This window comes from Achroia grisella, unplaced genomic scaffold (genome assembly GCF_030625045.1).
Source record: "Achroia grisella isolate CSIRO2021 unplaced genomic scaffold, CSIRO_AGI_Agris_v1 utg782, whole genome shotgun sequence".
In the NCBI taxonomy this organism is placed as follows: domain Eukaryota; kingdom Metazoa; phylum Arthropoda; class Insecta; order Lepidoptera; family Pyralidae; genus Achroia; species Achroia grisella.
In genome coordinates this window covers 3,189,446-3,204,888 of record NW_026713022.1, presented here as the reverse complement: position 1 = coordinate 3,204,888, position 15,443 = coordinate 3,189,446, and the positions used below count along the sequence as shown (strand labels likewise).

Here is a 15,443-nt window from a genome sequence, read left to right as displayed (position 1 = left end):
AAGTCTAACCTTAATATTTATATTTACTATGTATGTGTATTATACACTAAAAGTGATTATTCCATTTTAATGATATTAAATACATATATCGGTAATTATATAATTATTAATATTTATAATAACTCACAGCGACGTGCATACGTTGGGGCAGCGATCACAACGTCCAAATTAGGATAGGGTTGTGCCAAAATATGATGTACATACGCTAAATGTTCACACATGCCGACACTACAGTAAAAAGTGCGCCAAGCACAACTTTGCATACACTCAAAAGTTCGTCTCCACACTGTTTGCACTTTCATATCGATATATTATGTACACTATTATAAAAACTATTTGAAATAACGTAATTACATATTCACAATAAATTGATCAATATAAATTTATGCACAATGAAACACACACGTTCATTTCGATCACATTCCATTGAATATAAACGAGATAAGATAGTCCCGATCCATAATATCAAATTATCGATGCGCGTGATTTCACTGTATATGAATATCGATATATTGTGTGCTGGTGTCGATAAGATAATGGTCTATGGTACGAGATATTCATCTGCGTATAAAAAACAACTGATAGATGTGGTTATTTTTCGTAAAGAGTAGTTGCATTACGTAGCCTTCAGAAGTTCTATTATCTCGAATTCACAGATAACATAGTGATAATTTACTGAGTTTGCGCAATGGTGTTCACATAGACCGATGTAAAATATAGGAATACTTATAGTATTGTTTTACAGTACATTTTTAAGGTCATATCGTGATACTAAAAAGTGGTACGTGCGTGACGAATTAATATGACTCAAAGATTTGTTTTTGTATATTTCCAATACGATTACTTCGGAATTGTAACGATAAATTCAACACGAGGCTTGTTCGCTATATGGCAACAAAAGATTGTACGCTCAGATAGTCTGAAATTATGTCGTCAATGGAACGAAGGGAATATGATTTTGTGTCAAGAACAAGAGAAATAATGTACCTATAACCGAAATTGGCTACAATTGTGTGCGCCACACTGTTTGTGTGTCAGTCTATTGTAAATGAGATGCTTAAACCTTTTCTCAGCTAGGACAAGTGTTTGTTTAGGACTTTGTATCCTTGTCGCTCCGAGTCTTTGTATAAAGTGGTCTCCAAGTTACATATTAAGACAATTCGGAAAACTTTGTAATTGGACGTGAACTGTAACTACATACAGTGTATTCTGCATACAAAGAAGATTAATTTACGAGTAGTGCGAAATAGTTACTCAAAACTGTTTTTTAAACCAAGCATACGGCCCTATCGTTGGCAAACAGTTTTATGTGATAAATTAATAATTTTAATTATTTAAATATAAACTATTTTAATTTAATACTATACATACCAAATTGTGTAATGTACAAACAAAATTATTTGCCCACGGAAATTGTTCGTACAAACACAACAACCACGTAAATGATTATTGCAAACAACAAACAAAATCAACTCTGCTTTGGCTTAATTATAACTAGTATAATTTGTATTAAAACGGCAATTGACAAGAATTAATTAATGTATTAATACAAAACTTTTCCAACTTATTGAACTTTTCATGCAATATTTATAACATTAGCATAAAATTTATTAATAAAAACAACAATAGCATTGTCAATACCATCACATATATTATTAGATAATTAGTACAAGATTAGTTAAAAATGATATGTTTTCATACCTTTACATACATAGAATACATGTATAGTATGTATGATGGTTTTCAAAATTGTATTCAAATTTCAACTTTACTTCTTAAGGAAATAGTTCCAGTTTTATAAATATTATCACTGGGTTTCTGCTTGCGATACTTTTTACTACTAAACCTGTATAAATATTAGCCGATTGTATGGGAACTTACAAACATCATCCGGACTCATATCGAGCGGCGACAAGAAGCCGCCAGGCGTCAACGGGAACGGATGGTTGGCGGCTGCGTTCAAAAACTCGGTCCAGAACGTGCTCATTTCGCACTCGCGCTCAACCGTGTATCGATAACTCAACTTTTCAACATTGTCACAACACTATTTTCAAATTGAACGTTTCGTTTACTTTTATTGTTTGTGCATTTTTTTTGTATCCTTTTGTAGGTGAAGTAATCGTAGTTGTGAGAATAAATATTCTCGCGGACGTTTAGTCGCCGACTGCTATTGTTATCAAAGCGTTGTCTACTATCAATATGATAAGGCTCGCCCACAATTAGGTAGAGACTGATAATGCACACTACTATTTCGACAATAACAAAAAATGCAGATTTCGGTTGTTCGTTCTAAATAGCAGAACAAGGTAAAACCGTGAATATATCCACTAAATACTAACATTATAAACAATAGAGAACAGATTTTGTTATGAGACAAGTAAAATCACACATCACTACTATGTTGGCAACCAATATACGGCCTATCTGATGGTAAATAGTAAGTTACCCAAGAAGAATACTGTAACAAATATTTTAGTTAAATAAAAATATTATAACTTTTCTACTAAAATTTATTTTAATATAATTGAAGTATTGTTCCTTAAAATAAATCAAGTTCAATGGTTATCAGTACGAAAAGAAGTTTGTTATAGATTTATCCCTTTTCTAATAATATTTAGCTTTCGATTAAATAATATGTTATATAAATATGTTTAGAATTAGTGAACAGACGGCACAACAAATAATACAAAAAAAATATTAAGTGTTTATTTATTTTTGAGGTTGATTTAAAATACCTCCTAAAAACTATTCAGACACACAACCACGACATACTAGCTGAAATTTGGAAGGAAAAATAAGTCCTTATGTATACAGAACATTATTCATACACAAAGTAACCATTTAACTATTAATACAGGTAATGTTGCGCTCAATACCTAGTATACAACATAATATTAGTAGCCACAAAGAAAGATTACTAGATACCGTATTTAAGTCAAACAAAGAAAAGAGTGAGTCACAAATTCAAATACGGTCAAGTATATTTTATCTATAAGTACTCAATTATATTACACTGTAATATTTTACTTCTAAGCATATAATTAAATTTCATGTAACGAAATTACCTACTAAAAACAATTTAGGTAGAATTTATAAAAATCGTCTGCGTGGGTACCAAAGTCTTAGCTATTTTAGACGTCAAGCAGTTTGCTTTGAGGGTGAGATTACGTAATGAAATTACAGAATCAGAGGCACGGCATCTTAGTCCTTCGAAATAGCAATGTATTAGTGGTATCACAGGCGTAACATGATAACGTGATGTCCGTGGTGCTGTTCATATAAATAGGCCACGATGCACTTACCGTCGGGAGGGTTTTTTGTCATTTCAATTACAGTAAATAATTTGAGGCAATCTATATCAATATAAATAATTATTCAGAACCTGCCTTTATTAGTAAGGTAAATAAAGAAGTAATAATAATTTGTTCAATTAAGATAACACATTTTTTGATGACCTCGTTGGACTAGAGGTTTAGCACACGGCTTTACTTCCGATGGCCGCGGATTCGATTCCTCGCAACATGCAAACATCTTTATTCATGATTATGATTGGTTGCATCGGTCTGGGTGTTTTCTATCTATATTATCATCATCATCATCATCAGCCCACTGCAGTCCACTGCTGGACATAAGCCTCTCCCAAGGCACGCCACTGGGCACGATCTTCAGCCCTTCTCATCCAGTTACTACCCGCAACCCTACGTAAGTCGTCGCTCCACCTAGCTGCGGGGCGTCCTACACTACGTTTGCCAATTCGCGGTCTCCACTCTAGAACACGCCTACTCCAGCGAGCATCGGTTCTGCGACAGATATGACCAGCCCACTGCCACTTCAACTTACAGATGCGAAGAGCTATGTCGGTGACCTTAGTTCTCTGGCGAATCACTTCGTTTCGGATTTTATCCCTTAGAGAAACTCCAAGCATAGCTCTTTCCATAGCTCGTTGAGCGACTTTGAGTTGGTGGACCAGTCGTATCGTCAGTGTCCACGTTTCGGCACCGTAAGTCATGACGGGTAGGACGCACTGGTTATAAACCTTGGTCTTAAGGCTTTGTGGTAGCGACGACGAGAAGACTTGACGAAGTTTCCCAAATGCCGCCCAGCCTAGCTGTATTCGTCTCTTGGCCTCCCTCTCAAAGTTGTTTTTACCTAGTTGGAGCGTTTGCCCTAGATAAATATACTCCTGAACAACTTCGAGAGATACTCCATTAATGGCGACCGGTTCCGGACGAATGCGATCATTGAACATGATCTTGGTTTTGTCCAAATTCATCCGAAGACCGATGCGTTGAGACGATTCAGCCAGGCCGTTCAGCATCTGTTGTAAATCCTGCAGCGACTCAGCCATGATGACAATGTCGTCAGCAAATCGTAAGTGAGAGATGTTCTCGCCGTTGACATTAATGCCGTAATTTTTCCAATCCAGCATTCTAAACATATCCTCCAACGCAGTTGTAAATAATTTAGGGGATATAACATCCCCCTGTCTTACACCACGCTTTAGGTGGATATGCTTAGTCTGCTGGGTTTGTACTTGGACGGTCATTGTTGCAGCGTTATAGAGACATCTCAACACTTCGATGTATCGCCAGTCGACTTGGCATCGCTGCAGAGACTCCAGAACAGACCAGGTCTCGATAGAGTCAAAGGCCTTCTCATAGTCAACAAAGGCTAGACACAGAGGTTGATTATACTCTTCTGTTTTCTGTATAACCTGCCTTACTGTGTGAATGTGATCTATGGTGCCATAACCACTTCGAAACCCGGCCTGTTCCGGGGTTGAAACTCATCAAGCCTTCGCGCAAGCCGATTCGTGATGACTCTTGAAAATAGCTTGTATATATGGCTTAACAAAGAGATGGGCCGATAGTTCTTCAGTAGGGTTTTATCTCCCTTTTTGAAGAACAGAATAACTATGGCCCTACTCCATGCCTGTGGAGTTCTCCCGGTGAAGAGAACGGAATTGAAGAGTTCCTGAAGTACCGCAAGTACAGGAGTACCTCCAGCCTTCAGGAGCTCAGTGGTTATTCCGTCTTCACCTGGGGCTTTTCCATTTTTGAGCTGTTTAAGAGCCATCACGATCTCGTCACGACTAATTTCGGGCATCTCCTCAGTGTAGTGGCGTGTCAGAGGAGCTCTGGAATCGACAACAAGAGATTCAGGCCGATATGCATGTGAGGCGTACAGTTCTCCGAAAAAGTCTTCAACTTCCGAGAGAATCTCCGGCTTAAAAGCGGTAACCGTCCCTGCAGATGTGGTTACCTTCGACAAGTGCCTCCTTTCTAGCTGTTGGACGAACACTTTTGATCCCCGATTCTGCTCAATTGCTTTTTCAATTAAAAGTGTGTTCGAGGATCGGAGATCACGTCGTACCAATTTTGAAATTTTTTTATTCAATACCCGGTGTTCTGGTGATGTTAGCGTTGAGGACTTGTCGCGTCGATGTTGAATAAGCTCTCGAGTCTCTCCCGAAAGTCTAGTCCTTTTTCCTGTACGCCTCTTCTCGCAAAATTTCGTGCCTTCATCCTTGAGGCAAGCTATTATAGTATCGAGTCTTTGGTCAATACTGTCTGTGGTTTCCAAAACCGCAAACCGGTTTTCCAGTTTTAATTGGAATGCTTTAGAACCAACGATGGTTTGGAGCATATTTGGCCGGAGCGTCGACTTCATCAGGCGTATTCTTTCCAGCTTGAGATCATCGATATTCAGAGAGCCACGAACTAATCTGTGATCGCTTCCGGTTTTAAACCTAGTGATCACAGAGACATCTCTGAATATACGCTTCTTATCCGTCAAGATGAAGTCGATCTCGTTTTTGGTCATAGAGTCGGGGCTCTGCCACGTCCACTTTCGTTGAGGTTGTTTCTTGAAGAAAGAATTCATCAAGAACAACCCCTCTTTCTCTAGAAAGTTGACGAGCATTTGCCCCCTATGATTCCTACTACCAAAACCATGTGGTCCCATAGCTGTCGATTCGCTGCCGGTTTGGATTCCCACTTTAGCATTAAAATCCCCCATAACAATGTTGTAGAATGCCTTTGAGGTGTTATGTATGGCCTTGGATATGTCTTCGTACATACTTTCTACTTCATCATCCGAATGTGCCGATGTCGGTGCGTATATTGCACAACTTTAAGGCTATACCTCTCAGTTAGCTTCAATACCAGATACGCAACCCTATTCGACACACTGGAGATTTCTACAACATTGTTTATTAGGGTCTTATGGACCAAAAACCCGACACCACCTTGGGAAGGTTGTTCTCCCTCCCTGAAATACATAAGATGGCCAGATTTCAGAGTCATGGTGTCCTCCCCCTCTCTTCGGACTTCACAAAGACCAAGAATATGCCATCTTATATATTTCAGTTCAAACGTCTTCCTCAGTTGCGCGAGGTGTTCATCCAGTCGCAGTGTACGTAACGTTATACGTAGCCAGGGTCAATGAGTGTTGGCGGCCTACCGTAGCCCGGGTTCTAATAACCCCTTGCTCTGCCGTTACCATGACCGCCGCCTTGGCCAGGAATAGCTATAGCATATAATCGGGATATAGGGGCCATTAATTGTGTAGGACCTGTCTGGGAGGAATGTGCCCATAATCGCCACGCTGGGCATGCGGGTTGGCGAAAGTACACAGTTTCTCGCACCGATGACGCTGCTGCCCATCATTAGTCTGTGGGATTTGAAACTGTGTAGTTAGAATGGTTATACCGCCATTTGTCGGTCGTCAGAGCCTCGTCTGTTATTTAGCAGGAAAAACCGCGAGCAGGTGAGGTTGACTTAGAGCACTGGGCTGGTGTTCGCGCTCCTTTACATCCCATCTATCTATATTAAGTATGTATTTATAAAATAATGCTTATCTATGTATTCATATCAGTTGTCTAATACCTACACATAACAAAAGCTCTGTCTAGCTTACGACTGGATGGCGCTGTGTGAATTGTCCAGGGTAATTAATATGTATTATCTTTACTTACCTTACACTAATATAAATGTGACAGTGAGTTCGTAAGTTACATCCTGATATTACTCAATAACCGATGACTGTTACCACATACTTGCTTATTAGAAATTGTTGGAACGAGCATTAAAGTGATCAATCATACCGTCCATTAGTTACCGCCATTTGGTTGACAACCGTTCACTTCCGATGCTTACCTGTGAACAAAGATAATTAGAAATTGAGTAAATATTCAATTTCTTTCACATTCCTACTTATTAAGTAAATAAATTTTAATTTTATTCAAAGTGAATGGCAAGCTAACGACTCATTTGATGGTAAGTGGTAAATATTGACTATATAACTGAACAGCATTATAATATCACGTGACATCTAAGATCCCCTTCATACGCTGCCATTCCGGAGTACAATGATGTTGTGTTTGTAATTATATTGTTACATTTCTCTCTTCATCCAAAACTTACAAAACACCTGAAATAGGTGATATGTCAATAAAAACAAATCCTTATAAATTATCAAATTGAAAAAAAATATATTGCCTAAACAGATATTCAACGAACAGGCTTAAACGAAAACACACACTTGTAAAGATGTATATGAACAAATGCTTCATCCAAACGTACAAAACTCAATCATTGAGAGATCGCCCATAGTTGCAAATTTACGTGTCGATGAATTGTTCACCTTTTTCACTAAAATAGTATAAGATATTTGGGAGTTTGAGTGATGCCTTTAATGATAGTAAAAATTCTATTATTGAAGTACACGTAAATTGATTTTTTTTTAAATTATCACATCTGTTGATGAACAAACCTGTTAAAATGGTATATTATACTCTAACACAGTGCATATAATCTGTATAACGATATGACAATAACTTCATTAAATTCTAGTACCCATCCCAAATCTGTTTTAAATGTGTATTATTAGTAAACCTATTAGATACCCAACAACTTTTTATGGCAAATGAATTCTAACTGTCAGAAAATTGTTTATTATGAAACTAATTTTGCGTAAACATTCAGAAGCGATTTGATCATATTTGACATATCATAAGAGTCTGTAATAGACCTATATGAATAAAAATATTTTGAATTTGAATTTGTACATAGTCATATAAATATTAGAGCAAAAATAAACACATATTTTAAACTGATGTGTGTTAAAATAATTAACTGTTATTGAACCTCTCTTATGATGATACAGAAAATCTAATAGTTTAACTGCATAGATTTATAGTAATTCAAATAAAACTGATTTTGACAAGTTATGCTTGCGAATACAAAACAAAAAAAACCATAAAATAATAAAGTGCCCACGTACAGTCATTCATCAACACACACAGACACACACACACACACACACACACACACACACACACACACACACACACACACTCATCACTCACACACACTTTGTTCTAATGCTCATAAATTAAAATATCTTTGTTTTATTTTATATACTTTGTCATTTCAGATAAATGTTCTTAAGGAGTAATATTCATTTATTTTCATTTTTTTTATTTAAATTGAATGGCAGATAAGGTAAATAGGCCACATTTTTTGTAAACTAATGTAGTTGTTTACGTTTAATATGTTATTGTTATAACTTTGTTTTTGGTTTAAATAAATTCTTTAATTCTTTAATATCAGGTTGACCTCCACGTGGTTCCCCCTGGAAATCATCGAGATAAATTCATGGTGAATATACCACGATGGGATAACTGACCTAACCCCATACTCATCTTATCATCCTCCATTGGTGCCCCGGCAGCGTAAACCGTTATCGTAGGTAGTTGCACTATTCTATTATGATCTATAAGTGACCGCTATATATGAGTAGCACTATGACCTCACGTCATGATATGATGTACGTTCTACCCCTCATGTTTTGCTATTCAGAAGGTATAAGGTTTCATACCTCCATATTCTATAATATCACATCTTACAACGGGAATACAGTTTACAAAGCTGTGTTCCGGTTTGAAAGCTGAAAATTGCTTGGCGTCAGAAAAATTGTCAGATAAAGACGACTTTCTATATAATCTACTTCGGAAAAATAATCATCTCTGTTTAACCTTGAAATCTTGACATTACCGAGCTGTTTGAAATGTCCATCAATATTTTTTAATGATTTATTTGCAGGCACACAAAATAAATTAGCCAAACAATTTATTTTGCTGAATTTAATTTATATCAAATAGTTCTTTACATTTATTATTTATTGTGTATCAAAATCGTGGTGCGCTAGTTTCAGGCATGCAAAAAAAACAATTATTGCCTCAAGGTGTTAAGTCCGCCCAATGTATTGTCCTATATATTGTATAGAGTGCATTCATATTATATAAAAAAAAATGTCGTATAAAACAGTCAATGAGAACAAATACCGATAAAAGTCAGTCATCTCATAATTAGTCTTTCTTTTTTTTCCCATGTCATTTGATTTGAATTAGGTAATTTGAAAATTATAAAATTTTTAATGCCAATCATACAAAGGATATTTTGAAAGTAAAATTTCTGTTACATATAAAAAAAGACTATCAGTTTAGCCATTATATTACACAAAAAGGGAAAAATATATTTCATACTTGAAATTTACAAACAATAAGTTTTGAAATTACTATTGTAGTCCACTGATAAATCGAAGCAATAGATTCATTTAAAGATAATTGTATTATTAATAATATGTAAAATAATTGAACATGTGCGTGATAGTATGGTAATTATTCTATTGACTTGATGTAGTATGAACACATGCTATTTCACAGTAGAAATTCTTCATAAAACAACATTGTGGTGTGTATATGCTAATGTTAGACAGTTAGAACCACATAATAACATAATGAATTTATTTAATTATGATATTTTTAACGTAAATCTAAATAACAGGTCATACTCGTAAAATAGTTAGGTCAATATAGAATAACAAAATCTGAATTTAATCACTTTAAATGGTATTTTTTTACACCCTTTTCTATTTATGCACGACCTACTACTATGTTAGTACATCATTCTGTTTTCACTACTCTATACAAAAGTGAAAGGAAGAGATTAGATTGAGCTATAAGACGGTTCTTTGTATCTCATATATTATTCTGTAGTTTATATTCCTTTTAATATATTTACTTCTTACATTTAGTGAAATAAAGTGTTAATAAACATAAATAAGTATTTTACTCATTGGAAAACTTCATGGTTAAGAATAGTAATAAATTTATTTGATAAAGTATCAACGACACTAAGTAAGACAAGTTTTCATTCTCAGTTTTCTTCAGTTTGCAGCCCTAGTCGAACAACCCCTCTTCCGGTCCTGCAGGTGAGATAAAAGCACGGATTCCGGCCATGGCTCGTTTAAATAACAGTGCATTTACATTCGATTTCTAATTCCGGGAAGTTGAAATACGGTGTCGGAATTACGGAAGCATCACTTTTAACCAACTTCAGCGACGAAAGTGTAGCAGCATACAAGTACTTTCTGCATGTGCCGCATTTAGTCATAACTGTCCTTCGCAGAAGTCTTATCGTACAAAGATTTTATCATCTACTAACACACAATAATACTTATTAGGATATCTCATCCTGCGGAAATAGGTAAATCATCCTCGTCATTAATTGACTCTTTATGTGTCAATGCCTCTTCCAATAATAGAACTTAGTTGGAGTTAGAGATGACGTGGATTTTTTTTATTTGTTATCTCGTATTATTCAAATTCTGCTGTTACTTTCTTACGGCTTAAACGGAGGAAACGATGATCAGTGTAGAGGAAGCTCTAAACTCACGGGGAACGGTGAGACTTATGGAGCGGCTGAAGGTGTCTTTACAGATACTATTTTGTTCTACGGGTAACATCAGTGGTTCAAACCACAGTCCAGGCTGTCGTAATTACAATCCCTGATAGAATTAAATAGAGTATCGATCGTATGGGAAAATGGTAAAAATTAAAAAAAAATCTAATACTTTAAGTCCGTTTATTTATACCTATAGAGTATAAGAGTACTTCCAGTTTTTGGCCTGAACACATAACTATATATCTGTTGAAGGATTGGCTGAGATACCAAGACTCTAAGCTTCTAAAACAGTAATCATATCTGTCTACGCACCATCACTTCGGGTTGCGGAGGTGAGCACTTCTCGTCCGACCGGTATCAATATCTCTACTGGCTTCCCTAATAATCTCACTGTTATTAAATAAAACAATTGTCATTTCTGGTATCAAACGAATTATATATCAATCCATGGTCCAATAGTTTCATTTGAGCTATCCTGGACATATACATCTCTTGATTGCATACAACGGAACATCTAATATTAACTAACGAAGAGCGCATGTCCCTGCCTTCCCTGGGGGTACATTTCCATAAATCCTCCTGGAGCGGCGTAAATTAAAATCATAAACTGGCGTGTTAAATTGCTATGACGCCATGGTGATGGCAACGACGCTATTCCTTGTTTACACTGTTTACCGTTGCCTCTTTATTATTTGTTTCAATAAAACACTTTATTGCGGATGCTATGTCTTATCTAATCCACTTTCTTTATGGTTTATGGGGTTTAGAATATAGCTGTCTTGTTCACGAGCGGGACGGAAAAGCATCGTATTTCTAGAACATATAGTAGGATATTTTGTTTCATTAACATAAACAGTGCTTCGCCAGAGGTAGACTTTGCCTAAAAATCTTAAGATCTCCCAAACAGAAAATAAAGCTTGAATTTTGAAATAAGCACTAAAATCTTTAATAGATAAATGATTTATATTCACTCAAAAATAACTATTTATTAACCAGTAACTAATACAGTTTGTTTAGCTTTGGCGTCAATAATCATCCAGAATAAACAACATGCGAGCAACGCCGAGGAATTAAACTTGTATATTGAATTGCAATAGTGTAATTGCTACCTTATTTTCAGTTGAGTAATTTAAAAAATAAATCACATAAACATAAGCGACTGCGAATCGCGACTACTAAAACTTGTAACATTATTCCATTTTCATTAAAATTTATATTAACCTTTTCCCTAAGTTTACTATGAATAAATCAAAAGATTGCGGTGAATAATGTGTGGCGTGGTGCATTCAAAACGTGTTATTTGTTCATACAATTTGTTAGTAATTTCGTGTGAAATATCTATAACTATTTTATAAACAAATAACAATTAATTGTAGTTATTTAATCGCAAGCATAATCCTGACGCGATACAACGATGAATTGCGGTGTTTCCAGAACTGACATACCCTAGATAGTTTGTACGTTTAACAATATATTTTTACATTACCGCACCGGATGGTAAGTGGTAAACGACGCTTGTGTACTACATGAACGGCACTACGGCACAGCACTATGGACGTAATTATCATATGACGCCCGTGATAGCTCATGGCCATTCGACTGTGAGGTTTCTTTTTGAAAGGATTTTCGCATTTGAATGAAAGTACAATATATGTACTAATATTATATAGAGAAATCAATTTTTTTATGAAGAAATAAATTTCTGGACCATGCAACTCAAAGGTGACTGACGAAGTGATCTATCAACGCACAGCCCAAACCACTGGACGGATTGGGCTGAAATTTGGCATGCAGGTAGATATTCTGACGTAGGCATCCGCTAAGAAAGGATTTTGATTTATTCTACCTCCAAAGAGATAAAGTAGGGGATGAAAGTTTATATGAAACTTTGTCAATTTTAAAACGATTGGGCTGAGACTTTGCATACATAAAGCTACTATGACGTAGGCATCCCTCCCCTAAGAAAGGATTTTGATAAATTCCACCCCTAAGGGGATAAATTAACGCGAGCGAAGCCGCGGGCAAAAGCTAGTTATACATATAAACGTTCCCCTTGAATCATATCTATAGCTGAAAACTGCATTATAATCCGTTGCGTAATTTAAAAGATAGCCGTGACACCTTAGTGCATAGTATCTAAAGATATACATGTCAAAACACGTAAATTAAACAATAAAATAAAAAAAACTCACTACACTAAACTTCCAATATAGTTGTATGGCGCAGAGAAACTCTAAGTTGCCAACAAACTTAGCTCTCTGGAAGGCAAGTTATTAATCTCGTACACAGGGTACCTACCTAAGTGTACAACTCTCAATGCGAAATAGAGATATTAAGAGCGACCAGCATTGGACTGATAATTCGTTAAAATTACCAGTTACAATTATTATTTACTATTGTTAGGTACAGTGTTCCTGGAATAAGACCTTTTTCTTCATTTATTTAGAATCTTAGAACCATGATAATGAGGATATTACCTCCGTCATACCTTCAAAATTCTTGTTATCTTACGTTATATCTTAAGTACTCTATAAACTAATTTAATTAAGACCTCATAGAGTTTATTATTTTCTCATATTCGTTAGTTATTAAGGTTAGAGATGAAGATAAATGTATTTTAATCGAATCAAGAAGACCTCTAAATAACTAACCTATTATTATTTTTTGAGATAATATTGATAAAACATAGCCAATGTCACTGACAATATAATATTGTTATCAAAATTAAATTCTCCCCTAGCAAAAATAGTGAAATAAATAAATTTGTCCTGAGATTATTATTATTATCTATATTCAACATATTATATAATGCTACCACTACAATATGGAGGGGAGAAAATTGTTAGTTATTGCCTATTGGACCTATTACTAGTTATGTACCTTTTATATTTGCACGCGGTCGCATTGTGGAAAATTAGCTAAGTAACCTGAATAATAGAATAGAAGAATAGAATAGAATTCTATTCTTTTATTGCTAATATAATATGCTAAGTAATCTGATTTTAGACACATCTATTTTTCCTTTTCCTTACGGTTACTCATACTAATATGAGCTATTTCGTTTTAGGTACCAGATTATTTTTATCCTTTTCAAGTTTGTACAAGGCTTTGACCTACGAAAATTAATCAGAAGATTATGATGAACTAGGTTGAGCTAAATTAAGCTAATGCACGACAATTTATCCGACTATTTTCTTTGTACGAGGCTATTTTAAAGTTGGTAACCCTGGTGTTACGTATGTCTCGGCTCTTAGTAGAACTTCTGTAAGATAATGGACCACCCGCTGCGTAGTGCGTTTGCCTCGAGTTATTTATTCGAGCGTGACCACTCGCCGACTCTTAATCAAACACCATCTATATTTTTCACTATCTTCCCACAACTTCATTGGCGTGGGATTTAGTAGTCTCAAGCTACTAATGGCGTCTACCCACAACTTGGGTAAAATTAGATAGTCCCTACCAGTTAAAGGTCTTAAATCATAGCTGTTGGATGCGGCCTAATCATTAAATTAGTACGTGAAGGAAAAATTTTGTATCCTTTTTTCACGAAAATTGCGTAGAAAATGTACAGCTATATACACTTTAAAGTTTCATAAAAAACCGTTCAGTAGTTTTTGCGTGAAAGAGTAACAAACATCCATTCATACTCACAAACTTTCGCCATTATAATATTAATAATAACGTACAGTCATGTAGTACTGAACATAGATGTTATACATAGGGGATGTTTTTTTAATCATGAATAACTACAGAATAAAAAATAATTTCACTGAATTAATTTTAACCTTGTAAATAACTTGACTGATATCAGAAAGGTTATCATGATAAATTAATATATACATCCATATGATTATGATATGATCCTATGTAGCCGTTTACTCAGACGCAACATTTTTGTTTGCTGTTTACACTACATACAATATTTTTTTATCGTCTGCTCGCTTCCAACCAAAGGCCTCCTTTAATCTTTTGCATTCTGTTCTGTCTTGATTGTTCTATCTTGGCCGCTTGCGGATGAGATAGAGACGTACCATAGAATATCTATAAAAGTTATGTACCCATCACTTGCCATACACAGCTATTCTATATAAGTTTTACGTCTATCAATTTGCGTAATCGTTCTTTCAATATACTTATTATTTGTCGAGGGCCTATTTTATTTATTTTGTGTCTAGCTTTTATTACATTTCTTCCATTTTATTCCTATTCTATTATCTGCACCACCTACGCACATTTGCACCCAATGGTTGACTGGTAGAAAATGCCGCATGCCAAATGTACTGTACTACATTTTGCAATGAAGTTAAATAAATAAATTTATAAACTAATTGCTACCGATCCCACATTACACACTAATACTCACCAAGAGCCTGTATTTTTTCTTTTGGAATACTGCTAATTGGTAATCTGCTTTTTTACATACAATAGTCCAATCTGATGCCTCTTTTCCTTTAATAGCTGGCTGTCTTTTTAAATTCTGACTGACTTATTGTCAGCCTCAGGCGCTGCCTGCGAATCTTTCCGCTTCCCTGGATGTCACATCTTTTACGCTGAGAGAATCTTAGACTTCTTGATCTCTGCTGCTGTGCGGCCAGTTCATTTCTATATCCATTTAGTCCATATAAATATATACATAAATAAATATTTGAACTGCGCAAACTTACAAAATATTTGTGTATAGAGTTGCGCATGGCG

The 15,443-nt window shown here is 35.4% G+C and overlaps 1 protein-coding gene across 5 annotated transcripts in view; it reads right to left on the bottom strand.

Annotated features, from left to right (window-relative positions):
• Positions 1–15,443, bottom strand: part of LOC131851365 (atypical protein kinase C) — a 239,487-nt gene that overhangs the window by 35,826 nt on the left and 188,218 nt on the right. The window contains exon 1 of one of the 5 annotated variants that reach the window (XM_059201859.1): positions 1,882–2,050. The exons of the other annotated variants lie outside the window; for them this stretch is intronic. Within the exon in view, the coding sequence (XP_059057842.1) occupies positions 1,882–1,987 (106 nt within the window). The 5' untranslated portion in view covers positions 1,988–2,050. Of the gene's footprint in view, positions 1–1,881; positions 2,051–15,443 lie in introns of those variants that run through there. 5 annotated transcript variants of the gene reach the window in all.